This window comes from Petaurus breviceps, unplaced genomic scaffold (genome assembly GCF_028583685.1).
Source record: "Petaurus breviceps papuanus isolate PSGF00001 unplaced genomic scaffold, PetGlider_PUasm1.0 99, whole genome shotgun sequence".
In the NCBI taxonomy this organism is placed as follows: domain Eukaryota; kingdom Metazoa; phylum Chordata; class Mammalia; order Diprotodontia; family Petauridae; genus Petaurus; species Petaurus breviceps.
In genome coordinates this window covers 7,711,241-7,727,019 of record NW_027187465.1, presented here as the reverse complement: position 1 = coordinate 7,727,019, position 15,779 = coordinate 7,711,241, and the positions used below count along the sequence as shown (strand labels likewise).

Here is a 15,779-nt window from a genome sequence, read left to right as displayed (position 1 = left end):
CTGTCTCTCTCTCATCCTCTCTTCTCTCTCTGTCTCACTGTGTCTCTCTCTCTGTCTCTGTCTGCCTTTCTCTCTGTGTCTCTCTCTTTGTCTCTGTCTCTCTCTCTCCTCTCTCTCTGTCTCTCTTCCCCATTCACCCCATCCACCCTTCCATCCATCTCTCTAGACCTAGGATCCCTAGTCTTGGTCTGAGGCATCAGCAGAGCAGGGTGCAGTGGGGATGGGTTCTGCCTACTTATTAATGACATCTCTCTTCTCTCCCTCTCATTGTGTCCTCAGTGTGTGTCTAGTCCCAGGGACAGTCTGATCGATGTCTCATCTGTGTCCATAAAGCCTCGTTTTGTGTTGTCTCGTGTGGAGTTCCATCTCATCCCATCTCATCTCATCTGCCAGCTTCACCATGGCCATTTCATCGCGCCTCGCCCTGTGGGAGCAAAAGGAAAGTGTCGTCCTGCCTGCTGGTCACTGCCTCGCTCTTGGACGTCTCCAGCCGCTACTGCTGCCGCCATGCTGGGCCCAGGGCCCTGGAGCCCTTTGATCTTTGCCCCTCTCTGTGCAGGGACGGCTCAGGACATGTCCACCGCACAGTGACTGAAAAACGGGCTCCCTCCCCTTCTCACTGCTGCCTCGCCTTTTCCCTTCAGTCCTCTGAGGGGGAGGGGAGATAATCCAGACTGAGTGTCAGAGAGGACTGCTCTCCCCTCTGACTGCCTCCCTACCTCCTTTCTTTACTCTGCTACTGCCTGTAGAGTTGGGCAGGGGCAGGGAATAGGAGATGAGTCCAAAAAAGATGCTGATGATACTAATAATAGTAACTGAGCGGGTCAGCGTGGTAGGGAGCTGGCCCTGCCGTCCGGTGGTTTTGGGTTCCAGACCTGTCTCTGACACATGCTGTCTGGGTGCCCCTGGGCAAATCGATCTCAGCTCATCCTCAGTTGCATTTACCGCTGAGGAAACTGAGGCTTAGAGATATGAAGTGAGTTGCCCAGGGTCACTCAGCTCAGTGTCAGAAGTAGGCTTTGCACCCGGTCTTCCTGACTCTCACCGTGCTCTCATTACCATCTGGCACAGTCTGCCTCCCTGCTCAGATGCATCATTTGGCAGCAGCATTTGTGGGGGTGAAGGGCAATCGTGGGGAGGCAGGCAAAAATAATCACCAAAAACTAATGAAAACAATGGGTTTTTACTTAACATGGCTTTAATTTCAGTTATTCCTGCCTCTTACTACCTACCACGGATAATTCATTCATGCTCTGTAGCATTATGGTTGTTGGGCTGTGGATAGCAGACTGGCTGCAGTGTCCTCTCTAGGGGCTTCCCAATCCCCCTTGATTACTAGCCCAGCAGACCCTGGAGAGGCAAGCACTGGTTCTGGAGCCCGAGCACCCAGGTTCAAATCCTGCCCCAGAAGACTTGCGTCCAACTAATATGCCAGGGGCTAGCTGCATAACCTCTGGAGAGACATCTCCCTGGCCCTCAGTGTCCTCACTTGTAAAGTGAAGGATCTGAGTTCAGGCAGTCTCTTCTTGCTCTAATATGCTGTGTTAGGAGGGATCCTGCAGGACAGATTGCTGCTAGGAGAGCTAACGTCTGCTGATCTAGAGCTTTCCAGTGTCCAAAGAACTATGACATCCATTCTTATATGTGATGCACCCAGGGAGGGATTAGATTTCTGTCTAATGTTTAATTTCGTTCTGTTGTAAAAGGCTTTCCATTCTACCAGCTCAAATGAAATGATGTACATAAAGAGTGGTAAATGTGGAGAAGGAAGCCTCAATCTGCTTCTCACTGCCTGTGTGAATTCAGGCAGGCATTTAGCTCTCTGACCCTCAGTTTCCCCCTCTGTAAAATGAGGGAGTTGGAGTAGATGGCCTCTAAATTCCCTTTCAGTTCTGAATCTATGGTCCTTACAACAATCCTATGAGATGGGTTCTATTATTATTTAAATCAGACAATTATTGAATAACCAGCTTATAATTATAAAATATCAAATAATCATTTAATAATTAGTATTTATATTACATATTCAACTATTTAATAATTTGTTAATATTTATAATAAATTGTCAAATTATTTAATAATTATAATAAACATTCCAATTATTTAATAAATATTTAATATTTATAACAAACATTTAAGTTAGTTAATGTATGTTTAATTTTTATAACAGACATTCAAATTATTAATTATAAATATTTATAATAAATGGTTAAATTATTTAATAAGTAATTAATATTTATAATATTTAAATTATTCAATAAATATTTATAATGAATGCTTAAATTATTTAGAAAATATTTATGACAACTATTTAAATTAAATCCATTTTTAATAAAAAATATTCTGTCATCATTTAATAAAATAGGGACATGAAGTTTCCATATTTTACACTGAATATCATAGAGATTGTGACTTGCCCAGGGTCACACATCTATTGGGTTCCAAGGGTTGGATTCAAACCTATGTTTTCCTGACTCCGAATCCATTGCCAGCTTTATTACAACATGCTTATGTTTACTAAAGGTGTGAGGAAAAGGGTGAAGGGCATCCACCAATTTGGCCAAGTTAGGCAGTGATTTCCATTGTCATGTGTCATGCTTGAAGACACTCCCACTGTCGGACACAGCGGTGCTAACCTTGTTTGTGTATGTCCACAGCCTGGCCCTTCACCCTGGCTCCCTGGTGGGCTTGGTTCTTTTGGGGGATGGCTCTCATTTATATCACCCACTGAGATCTTGCCTCTCTTCTCTTTTTATAAAAACAGATCAGGGAAGAAGACAAAAGCCCCCCACCCTCCTCACCACCACCCCTTTTCTCTGTAATTCCGGGGGGCTTCATCAGGCAACTGGTTCGGGAAACAGAAAAGGAATCCAAGGAAGCAAAACGGAAAAAACAGATATTGGCCAACTCCCAAGAACAGACAGTAAGTTATTCACCTGTAACAAGCTACATTTCTATCTTTAAAATGTGCTTTATTAATAATACTTTTTTAAAAATCATGGTCATTTCTCAATATCCACTCATGGAACCTTCCTTTGTTACAAAGAAAAAAAATTAAGCATAACTGGCCCACTAAATTAACAGTGTATACAATATTCTTCACCTGTCACCCCCCACCTCTCTATCAAGGGGGTCGTTGGTGTTCAATCATTTCAGTCGTGTCTGACTCTTTGGGGTTCTCCTGGCAAAGACATTGGAGTGGCTGACATTTCCTTCTCCAGTTCATTGTACAGATGAGGAAACTGAGGCAAGCATGGTAAAGTGACTTGTTCAGGGTCACAGAGTTAATAAGTGCCTGAGGTCAAATTTGAACTCAGAAAGATGAGTCTTCCTAATTCCACCCTACCGAGGACAGGGAAGTCTATTTCATCATCTGCGCTTACATTTCAGTAACAATTTACTAATCTGTAAAATGGGGCTAGTAGTAAGGGTAGTGCCTATTCCATAAGACTAGGGTGGAAAAAAACAAAACAAATCTCTTTATGATGTATTTAGCTGCAGTTCCAATTTGGACCCCGGGCGTCCAGGTACAGGAGATTCATGAGCACATATGGAAACCAAATATGATCATTATGTGTTTTCTCAGGGGACAGCCATTAATAGTACAGTTACTTTCCTGTTGGGGGAGCTGGGAATCTACAAAATTAATGCGGTGGAAAGAGCTCCCATCCCTGTCTAGGTGACTTTGGGACAGTCACTTGGTCTTGGGACTCAGTTTCTTCATCTGTAAAATGAGAGACATGGACTAGATGGTCTCTTTTAGATCTAGGTCTATGACCCTAAAAAGGGATATTCATACTTGGGAATACTGACAACCAATTCAAGGGCCAGAGCCAGATGCTGAGGGTATGGAAGGCTTCCTGACCTTCTTCATCATGGGGAACACTTGGTGTGGAAAGTCCCTTCACCAATGCAGATCTCAACTGGATAGGACTCAGTTAATAGATCAGTCTTAGGGAATTGCCTGACTCTTAGAAAAGTTACAAGAATGTGAGCTACAGCTAAAAAAATCTACCTTTACTCCCTGGACTAGTTAGGTAAGGTTGTGTATCATTACCCCCATTTTAGAGATGGGAAGATAGAGTTACTTACTTAAGGTCTCAAGGGTAGAAGTTTGGACTGCTTCCCTCCGAGGACGGTGTCTATTTAGAGTAAGGCTCCTTGATTGAATCAACAGCTGGTGGGGGGTGGGTGGGTGGAGGTTAGGAATGTGGCTCCTCCAGAGGATGTTGTCCAGAAGCCGGGCTCTCCTCAGTGACTGACCAAGAAGACAACTGGGAGGCCAACTGCGCCTCAGTACCCAGCCCCCTCCTCACAGCTGTTGAGCACAGTAGTGGGGTGGAGATGGGGGACTGGAGTGAATAGGGACATTTCCTCTGACTCCTCAGAGTCTGCAATGCCCAGGAAGATGCCAGATACCAGAGGAGTTTGAGTCAACTGCTCCTGAGCCTCAGTTTCCCCATCTGTAAAATGGGGACTATGATGTGGTACCTAGGACGAAAGAACATAATATATGTAAAGAATTGCTAATGTAAAGCCTAGGAAGGGTCAGTAATCATCCGTCACCATTTATTTTTCTGTTTAGTTCAATTCAACAAGAATTTCTCAAGGGCCTGGTATGCAAGGGCCAGGGCCAGATGCTGAGGGTATGGAAAACTTCCTGACCTTCTTCAGCATGGGGAACACTGTTGTAGCATGAATGACAGCGAGTGAGACCATTAATCATTTTAAGTGGAATTTATTGTGGAGCATGATTAACCCAGGGACTGCCAGGGGTCATGTACCCAAATCAGGCAGCCCCGAGCATATGCATCTTGGCGTTTATATAGATAAAAGCTACAATATAAATTTCACCAAGGGGAGCAAGCAGGGAAAATACAGAAGCCAAAAGATAGCTTTGCTTAACAATTATTGTCTAGGAATCAGTTTGTTGCCCAACTGGAAAGTTCCCAAATCTATTTCGAGAACTGAACAGAAGGGGGGGCTAAGGGCTTCAGGTAGCAGGTCTGGGCAGGCTTACTTGGCAGGTTTGCTGCTTTGTTGAGTTTTGGGCAGGTTTCCTAGGTAGTTCTCCTATGATGGGGTGATATGGGGGATGTTCACAAAATGGGGGGTTACTACAACACCTGGTGTGGGAAAGTCCCTTCACCAATGCAGATCTCAACTGGATAGTACTCTGTTAATAGATCAATCTTAGGGAATTGCCTGACCCTTAGAAAGGCGAAATATTGGTCTAGAGATAAACAGCTAGTCAGGATCTGGGGCACCTAGCCCAAAGCTAGGTGGCTCCATAGTGCACAGAGCCTTGGGTCTGGAAGGAAAACTCATCTTTGTGAGTTCAAATCTGGCCTCAGACACTTACCAGTTGTGTGACCCTGGGCAAGTCACTTCACCCTGTCTGCCTCAGTTTCCTCATCTGTAAAATGAGCTGGAGAAGGAAACGACAAAACTCCAGTATCTTTCCCAAGAAAACCCCAAATGGGGTCACAAGGAGTAGGATATGACTGAAAAATGGCTGACCAACGACAGACCTAGGATTTGATGGATGTGGGGAGCAATCAGTGCAGACCTCTCTCTACCGAAGCTCATTGACATTAATGTTTGAAAAAGGGTTATGTGTATTGCCTTGGGCCTCAGAATCAGGATATGTAGAGGTAGACTTGAACCCAAGTCTCTGTCCATGGAACCTTGGCTGCCTCTCAGAGCTGAGAATACAAGGACAAAAAAAAAAAATCTAATTTATGCTATGAATCTTTGTAAACAGTTCAGTAGATGGAAATTAAGCCAGGGAGGAAGGAAGCACTAACTCCCAGGGCCATCAGGAAAGCCCTGACTCAGGTGTGGTACCTGAGTGGGTCCTGGAGGATAGTTAAAGCTTCTAAGAGAGAGAACCATGGAGGGAATACCTGGCATGGGGGACAGCCTGGGCAAAGGCAGGGAGATGGGGAAACGGTTCATAATCAATCGATAACATGTATCAAGAGCCTATTCTAAGCCAGCTAAGACCAATATGGTTGAAACATGAAATAATTTTGGAAAGGGAGACTAGAACGTGAACATGAAGGGCTTTGATCCTGCAAGTAAGAGGGAATCATTGGAGGTTTTAGAGTAGGGGAGTGCACTGATCATAATGATGGTTCAGGAATACTAAATTAGTGCCTAGGTAAGTGATGAATTTAGAGTTGGGAAAGACTGGAGGCAGGAAGAAAAGTGGAGAAGCTATTGTGATATGCCAGGTGAGAGGTGAGGAAGGATTCTTATTCTGATAGGGGTGGCTTTGGCCAAGTCACTTGCTTTCCCAAGGGAAACACTAGTAACAACAGCCACAATAACGATGGCTAACTAACATTTACATAGTGCTTTTAGGTTGGCGAAGCACATTATGGATGTTAACTCTTTATCCTCATAAGAATACTGAGAGGTAGGTGCTATTTTTATACCCATTTTACAGAAAAGGAAACTGAGGAACAGAAAGGTTATGTGATGGGCACAGGAAACACTTAAAAAGGAGAACCCAAGAACAGGTCTATACAGTCCTGGACCAGATGGTTTCCATCTAGTTCATTCCATCTTGGAACTTCAATGATTCTGGGAGGAACCAAGACTGGGGGCACTGGAGAGAGAGTGCAGTTAGCAAATGATTGGAGGTGTGTGTGTGTGTGTGTGTGGGGGGGTGTGTGTGTGTTCGGAGGGAGGGGAGGAGAGGGAGCAGTCAGGGATTTCTCTGAGGCTGTGACCCAGGGGTGACTGGGAGGATGGGGGTGCCGGCCCCTGAAATCACTCCCGGCGGCGAGGCTTTCGTGGGGGGCTGGTCCCAAGCAGCTGCTCTAACAGCTGGGACCTTCTGAACATATGCAGGGTAACAGCTGCCCAAATATCCCTACCGTGACAAGAGGGAGAGGCTGGGGGAGGGGAGACATCAGCCTGTCCCAGTCCAGAAGGTCTGGGAAGAGACGTGGCCCCAGAGGGCAGAGCCGGGAGTGATGGGGGGTGGTGGAAGGCACACTTCGGCTGGAAGTCTGGAAAAGAACAGAGCCGTGCCTTAGCACCTATGGCAATGAGCTGTCGGTTAGGAAAAGTCTTCAGGCAAAGGCTGGACGGCCACTTCGCGGGGGAGGGCAGTTCCAGACGGCATTTAGATGTGCTTGGCATGGATGGCTCCAGGCCCCTGCCAGCTGCGAGGGTCCTCGGTCCTGTGATCCATGAAAGCCACTGTCGGCTCTACAGTCGCTGTCCGAGGTGGAAGGCGAGCTGGGGGCCGGAGGGCACCCGCAGTGGCTGAGTTTCCGGGCAGTCCCAGCCATGATCACGACTGCTCCGGGCAGGTCACAGGCCTCACGCATGACCCAAAGCGGATACTTGGGATTACTGGAGCATAGATCCCAACAGGGATGGGACCAGCGGGGGACACACTCCTGCTGACGAGGGCCAGCAGCCTCCTGGGTCCAGCGGGGTCGTGTTAGCCTCCTGTCAGAGCTCGTCCTTCTCATAGAAAGCCCTTCTACAGCTATTATCCTCTTTGGGCCCCGGAAGGACCGTTGGGAGAAGATAGCTCCATTTTTACAGATAACACTGATAACAGTAAGCATCTATGTGACGCCTTCGGGTTTGCAAAGCAGTTTCCAAGTCTCACCTCACTGGGCTCTTGCAGCAACCCTGTGAGGGGGGTGTCACTGTTACCCCTGTTTTATAGGTGAGGGAACTGGCATTCAGAGGTTAAGGGACTTACCCAGGGTCACACAACTAGCGCGTGTCAGGCTGGATCTGAATTCAGGCCCAGGGCACTGTGCCCTGTGGAGCCACCAAGTTGCCCAAGGAAGATTTAGAAGCAGCTAGGATGCTGCTCTCAGAGGTAAGCAGACCTGGGTTCAAGTCTGGCCTCGGACACATACTTGATGGGTGACCCTGTAGTTCCCTATGTCAGGGAAAGCACAGATCTGGTTCCTATTTGTATCCCTGCCCTCCAAAGTGTGTGTGTGTGTGTGTGTGTGTGTGTGTGTGTGTGTGTGTGTGTGTGTGAGAGAGAGAGAGAGAGAGACAGAGAGACAGAGAGAGAGAGAGACAGAGAGAGAGAGAGAGACAGAGAGAGAGAGAGAGAGACAGAGAAAGAGAGAGAGACAGAGAGACAGAGAAAGAGAGAGAGACAGAGAGAGACAGAGAGAGAGACAGAGAGACAGAGAGAGACAGAGACAGAGAGACAGAGACAGACAGATAGAAACACAGAGAGAAAGATAGAGACAGAGAGAGGGACAGAGAGAAAGACAGAGAGAGACAGAAACAGAGACAGGGACAGAGAAGAGAGAAAGACAGAGATATATAGAGAGATAGAGACACACAGAGAGACAGAGAAGACAGACAGACACACAGACAGACACAAAGAGGGAGAGAGAGAGAGACAAAGAGAGATAGAGACACCAGAGAGTGTCATAGAAGCTCTATTCTAGATAAGAGGTGGCTGAAAACTCCTTTATCAGAGCCCAGGATGCTTCCCCAGAGTCCAACTTTCTGACAAGGAGTAGGTGAGGCTGAAATGCCCCCTTGGCAGAGCCCAAATCCAAAGTAACATCAACATAAATGTTAAAAGCACCACCAGCAGACCCTCATTGAGAGGCATCTTGTGGACCATGGGCTGGGCCGGGCATGGTGCCCAATGGGCCTTCCAAGGGATGCCTTCTAAAGGTTGACAAGGGTTGGAGGCGGGCTGCCTGCCTCTTGGTATAAGGGGTAAGGACAGTAAATCATGTGGCAGTCATTCCAGGGTCTTAGATTTATGGCCTCCTGGATCTAGCTTTGGAAGGATGCACAGAAGGCATATAGTGTTACCTATAACTGAAATGAAGCCTCTCTTTAACATCCCTGACCAATCGTCCTCCGATGGCTGCTTGAAGACCTCAGACTGGGGGAGCCCACCACCTCCTGATGTGGCCCCACTGGCTGGGATGGCTGTCATTGCTGAGAAGCCTAAGTTGGCTTCTTTGCTCCTGGTCTCACCCTCTGAGCCAACCTGGTGCTAAGTCTCTCTAATTTGACCAGCCTGGTCCCTGGGTGACAGACATCCCGACTGTTACCAGGCTGCCCTAATGACAAGAGGGATAATCATTAGTACAACCTTCCAGCTCTCTCAGGACTTGCCAGAGCCCGTGCTCGGCTGGCACCGATTTCAAAGGCCCAGGGTCACCTCCGTCCACAGGACGAGGACTTTTGATTGAAGTGGGTACTTAATTAAGGTGGCTTTAGTAGAGAGAGTTGGACAGTGACCAGCTCATGAGATAAAGAAGACATTTGAGTCTGAGTCTGGGCTGAATGCTGGGAAGATGCAATAAAAACATGTTATAAAGCCCCTGCCTTCCCAGAGCTTATTCTCTAGTTGGGGAGGATAATTGACAAGGAAAGACGTGTGGAGGCCTAGCTCCCAACTGGATAAGGTAAGAGCCTCCCTAAGAACCAGGAGAAAAGACCAAGTGAGGTGGAAATGGGTGGCTAATGGGGTCTTGGTGAGGGGACACGTGGTGAGGTCGTGGTGAGGGAAGATGCATGAAGGCCTGGGCCCTGGCAAAATGGTGCCATCTTGGTGCCCTCTTGTGGCTGTTTACAGACAGGACACAATCAGTGTTGTGGCTGGTAACTGCATTGTGGACTCTGAGAGCAAGGGCTATCTTTTGCCTCTGTATCCTCGGCACTAATCGAAATGCCTGCACACTGTAGGAACATAATAAATGTTTATTGACTGTTTGCATGCTACAAACCTCAGAGAAGATAAGAATCTTGAGATCAGGATTGTTTCCCCTTTTTTTTTGGCTTGGTGCTTTGCAGGTCAGATGTGCAAATAAATATTTTGGATTGAATTGGAATTGTTAATGGTGTGGTTTAATGACGAGATCATTCATTGAACTGGTGGACCCAAGTCCTTCTCACACTGCCACTGTGTAGTAATGTGACCTTGGGCCTCAGTTTCTTCCTCTGTATAAAGAAAGGTCTGGCTTTAATCTTTTGGGTGTCATGGACCCCTTAGTCAGTCTGGTGAAGCCTCTGGACACCTTCTCACAATCCTATTTTTTTCATGCATAAATATAATAAGGAAGATTCCAAAGGAAACCAGTTATATTCAAATGCAATTGTGAAAATATTTTTAAAAACAAATTCCTCGGCTCCAGGACATGAACCCCCGAAGATGACCTCTAAAGTACTTTTCAGCGCTGACTCTATGATCTTAGACTCCCCCTGAGAAAAGTGCTAGAAGTATTATAAATTCCCATTTTATAGATGAGGAAACTGAGGCCTTGTTTAAGTGATTTTGCTAAGAGTCTCACAGCAAGTTAAGTGCAAGAAAATGGCAAACTCCAAACTTTCGGATCCCAGGTTCAGCAGGCTACTGACCAAGTAATCACTTGACTTTTTAAGACAGTGCAGCTAAAATCAATTCAAGTCTCTTCCCAAGTCTGTATTTCAGTTCAGTATCTCAGGGTAGGACAGGATATGGGAGTGTCTCTGGGGAAGAGCCCAGGCAGGATCTTCAGCCCTTTCAGTCCACGATCAGGCACAGGGAATGATGTGTCAAAAAACACATTTGCCATTTACCAAAGGGGAAATTCAAAGCAGCCAATCAGTCATCAGTGAATAAGAACCTACTATGTGCCAGACCATGCTCATCATTGAGAGTGCTGAGAGAGGCAAAGGCAGCTCCTGCCCTCTGGGAGTTTACGTTCTAATATCGTGCCAACAGCTCCATTCACATGGGATACGTATGTAGTGAGCAGATGGATGGGGGTCTTGCAGGCAAAGGCATTGGAAGCAAGGGGTGGGGTGGGCATGAAGGACCTCTGGAGGAGGTGAAGCTTGGGGGAAGTCTTAAAGGAAGCCCAGGATTCTGAGAGTGAGAGGCTGGGAGGGAGAGCTCTCCCTGCATGGGAAAGCCTATTGCAAACGTACAGAGACAAGAGATGAAGTGTGGGCAAAGGACGGCAATCAGGCCATGTATGATTAAATCATAGTGTGTGCAGGGGAGAGAACTGTAAGCTTCCTAGAGGTATAGGATGGGGCCAGGTTCTGAAGCGCAAATAAACAGACACAGGGTCTTGTGTTTGATCCTGGAGGTAATGGAAAGCCAATGGAACAGAGGAGTGCCATGGTCAGACTGGTACTTTGGTAAGAAACTGGGGCTGAGTCAGCCATGGGACATCATCAGAAAGAAGCAGGCAGAGGGGGTGGGGATTCCCAGTTATCAAGGCTGACGTGGCCAGCCACATATCTCAGGCAGAGGCAAAGGCAGGACATCCCTATGATAAGGAATCACAGGGTTGGCGGTGGTGCAGAAAGCGGGATAATGTCCTACAGCAAGTGAAAGTCTCTGGAGATTTTTGAGTAGAGGCTGTGACCAGGGCAGAGGAAAGTCAGACCCCGCCCCACTGACCAGACTCTCTCCAATTCAAATTCAGTAACCCAAGCTGGAACCTCCCACGAGAGTCTGCATCACAGGTCAGTTCAAGGGGCATTTACAGCCCTTTACAACCTGGTCCTAACCTACCATGATGCAGTCAAAGGGTTTTTCTTGCTGTTGCTCAGACATGACCTTCTATCTCCCATCTCTGTGAGTTTGCATGGGCTGTGACCCATGCCTGGGATGCCCTCCCTACTTACCTCCATTTCTTTGGCTCCCTTATTTCCTTGAAAACTAAGTTTGTGCCACCTTCTTCAAGAAGGCTTTCCTGGTACCCTAAGCTCTAATATTATCGCCTTTTATTGATTCTGCCCATGATGATGTTTGCACAAGGTGGTCTCTGCCAATTCAGTGGCAAGGTACCTGAGGGCAAGAACTGTCTTGTCTTTATCTTTGTACCTCCATTATCTAGCATGGTGCTAGGCATGCAGTAAATGCTCAGGAAAGGCTTTTTGATTGATTAAGGCCCTACTATGTGCCTAACACTTTGCTAGGTGCTGAAGATAACAGGAATGATAGCAGCTACAGAAGCTAGTATTCACATAACACTTTATACACCTTCATCTCCTCTGAAGGGCAGCTACTTGATGCAGTAGATAGAGGGCTGGGCCGGGAGTCAGGAAGACTCATCTTTGGGAATTCAAATCTAGCTCTAGACACTGTGTGACCTTGGGCAAGTCACTTCACCCTGTTTGCCTCAGTTTCCTGATCTGTAAAATGAACTGGAGAAAGAAATGACAAACCCCTCCAGGATCTCTGCCAAGAAAACTCCAAATGGGGTCACAGAGAATTGAACATGACTGAACAATGACTTAACAACAACAGTCTCATTTGATCTTCACAACTGTCCTGTGAGTTAGATGCTATTATGCCCATTTTACAAATAAACAAAGAGGCTCAGTGACTTTCTCAAGATCGCACAGCTGGTAAATGTCCGACACAGGTTTCGAACTCAGGTCTTGACTAGGAAGTCAGCTCTTACTATACTGAAAAAAGGGAAGACAAAGACACTCAGAAAAAAAAATGACCTGTGCCCTGCCAGAGCTTACAATTGCCTGAAGCAGCGGTTTTCCAAGTGTGATCTGGGGGCCCAAAGTGAAAGCCAGTTTCATTATGACACCAAGAGGCCATTTGTCTGCTCAAATGCACTTCCCTTTTCCAGCTACATATCTGTGGGAAGCTGGGTTTTTTTCATATGCCTCAGTCAAAACAACAAATCGCTAGAGACTGAATGCAGAAGCAGACAGGAGAATCCAGCTGTGTTTTTATTAAGGCAGACATTAAAGGATTTTCAAAAATAGGTTAAAAAAAAACCAAGATCCCTAATTTTTTTATCAGTCAACAAGCATTTAATTTTCTTTGTATGCTCAGTACTTAGCCTGGCAAAAATAATAGGAAAATATAGTTATTTTTCATTTTAAAAGATGGTATTTATGTTAACGAATAATGGATTTATTATTTTTGTTTTTCAATGAATTAAGAAATAGTTTAAAATGTATAGGCTTTACTTTCATTTATTTATTTATTTATTTTTTTGGCAGGGCAATTGTGGTTAAGCGACTTGCCCAAGGTCACATGGCTAGTAAGTGTTAAGTGTCTGAAGTCGGATTTGAACTCAGGTCCTCCTGACTCCAGGGCCGGTGCTCTGTTCACTTGCCACCTAGCTGCCCCTAGGCTTTACTTTCTAATCCAGCAGATATGGATAGGTATAATTTATGTAAAGAAAAGCTCTCTGGGGTGCCTAATTTTTAAGGGTGTAAAGGGGTCCCTCGGACCCTCTGTACTACTAGGTGGTTAGGGAGATCCTTTTGAGTATGGTCCTAATGCCAAGTCTAACTGGATGCTGTTTTCTCTCCTAGGCCCCAGAAAATAGTGACAGCCCTGCCCTTAGGAGCCACAAAGCCCCCGGGACGCAGAGTTCCCAGGGTGGCCAGTCTGACCCAGCATCCCCCAGCCCCAGCGTTGTTGTCGAGAACATTCCTAATGAGAAGGAAGGGATGGCCAGCCCAGAGACAGTGCTGGTGAGCAGCATAAATGGGGAAAACTTGCAAAGCAAGAGCACCACGGAGAGCTCTTCCAAGAAGCCTCAGCCCCTCAAGAGGGCCAGGAAGACCAGCGATGTCCTGCTGATGGTGGCCAAGCTCAATTCAGAATTACCCAGGCCAGAGCAAAGGACTCACCCAGCTGACCCTCCGACCCATAAGCCTCCGTCTTCCATTCCAGAGGGGGAGAAGAAAGGACAACCCCTAGGGGACACTTGTGGTCCACAAAAAGCCACTGAGGACTCTGCCAAAAAGGCGGAGAAACTGAGGACAGTGGAGAGCCCAGGCTCCACAGATAGGCCTCCCAAGAAGAGTGAAAAGCCTCAGATCAAAGTGGGCAAGTGTGGCAAGGTGCCCCAGACCAAGGGGCTGACAGGGGGTGAGCCCCAGAGCAAAGAGGCCCAAGCCAAAGTGAAAGAGCAGGGAAGTGAGGCTGAGGTGAAAGGGACGAAGGAGGACAAAGCCAAGATACCCCAAACAGAGGGGGACGGCCAGCCCCACACCAAAGGAGAGCCAGGGGATGAGCCCCAAAGCAAGCCAGGAAAGGCAGATCACCCGAAGGACACAGTGGGGACAGGGAAGGAGGCCCAAAGTAAAGCAGGAAAGGGAGACAGAGCCCACAGCCAGATGAAAAAGTGGGGTGAATCCCTGAACAAATGGAGAAAGAGAAGCGGGTCCCAGAGTCAGGCGAAGAAGGACAGTGAATCTCACATCCAGGGGAGGAAGGAGAGTGAGCCCCAAAGTCAGGGGGAAAAGGAAAGTGGACCCCAAAGTCAGGTAGGGAAAGAGTGTGAGTCCCACAATCAGGTGGGGAAGGGGGATGAGAAGGGGAGTGGCCTCCAAAGCAAAGGGAGGAAGGAAGAGGGACCCTCCCAAAGAGAAGAAAGTGGGAGTGAAGCTCTCAAAGAAGGAAAAGGGGGCCATGGATCTCCCACCACAGAGAAGGAGGGAGGTGCACCTGAAAACAAGGTGGAGACCAAAGAAACCTCCGTGAAGAGGGAAGAAGAGGAGGACAGAGAGACAGGCCAAGGCCTCGATCCAGACAAGGTCAGAATGCTGCTGTCCTTGGGAATGCTGGATGGCTGGGGGGCGGGGGGAGAAAGGTGCAGAGTCTGGGGTGGGGAGGGGCAAGGGGAGAGGAAGCCACTTCCCTCTGGAGGGAAAGGGATGGGAAGCTGGGCAGGGTATCTTGAGGAGGTGGCTTTGGGGGCTTTGAGACAGCCCCTGTTTGGATCCCTAGAAGATGAGGAGGAGGAAGAGGAGGAAGGGCAACCTGGAAAGTAGAGAACTCCCAGCTGATCGTCTGGGAGCATCCCTGGAATGTCAGGTCTCTGGAATACATTTCCAGGACTTCAGTCCCTTGTTTCCTCCCATTCTGGGAATAAAGATGCAGAGAAGTCCCCAGGCCTTGGGACTTCCTGAGATGGTCCAGCCTTGATGCTGACCCATGACATTCACACTCCAGAGTCTACAAGGGCTATCCAATGCCCTCCCCAATGTGGAGCAACCAACCCAAATGTAAAATGTCAGGGGCAGTAAATTAGACTTTGATGCATGATAGTGTCTAAGGCATTGGATTCAGAGTTAGGAAGACTAGCTGGGTGACCCTGGGTAAGTCACTTAACCTCTGTTTCAGTTCCTTCATCTTGGGCCCAATGGCCTCTGAGGTCCTTTCCACCTTTGATCTACTCCCTGGCCTTATTACTGTGGGCACTCTGTCCACCACTGCCGGTCAAAACTCAGCCACTTCTCATATGGCATGCCCCGTCCTTGCCTCGATACTGATTCTCCAGAGAGGGGCAATGTTAATGGCAGGAGGTGTGCTGGGTGCCTGCAAGGACGAGGGCTGACCAGCATCTTCCCTCGCCCTTGCAACCCAACCAGCTACTTCCTTTTCTGGGCTCGTCTCTGATCTTTCACAATGTGCCTGGTGGGAAAGCCGTCATTGCCAATGGACCATAGCCCACTTATATGGGGGTGGTCATGTCAACAGGGCATGATGGAGAGTGGTCAGGGAAGGAAGAGCCAGATTCAGATCTTGCCTCTGATGCACACTGACTGTGTGCCCCCCCCCACCAGCAAGTCACAACTTGTTAGGGCCCCACAAGCTCTGTAACACTTCAGGTTAGGGTGCTGTTCTGTACGGGGAGAAGGAGTTTCTGCAGATGGGCAGCCCCTAAAGCTGTGAAATCAGAGGTCAGTTTAAAAAATTCCCACAAAAATCAAAACCATTTATGTGTGTGTGTATAAGCGTATATATATATATATATATATATATATATATATATATATATATATAT

General features: G+C 47.4%; 1 protein-coding gene across 1 annotated transcript in view; it reads left to right on the top strand.

Moving 5' to 3' along the window:
• Positions 1–15,779, top strand: part of MYO18B (myosin XVIIIB) — a 377,501-nt gene that overhangs the window by 15,830 nt on the left and 345,892 nt on the right. The window contains 3 exon segments of the mRNA XM_069081888.1: positions 280–439; positions 2,765–2,923; positions 13,297–14,526. Coding sequence (XP_068937989.1) covers positions 401–439; positions 2,765–2,923; positions 13,297–14,526 — 1,428 coding nt within the window. The 5' untranslated portion in view covers positions 280–400.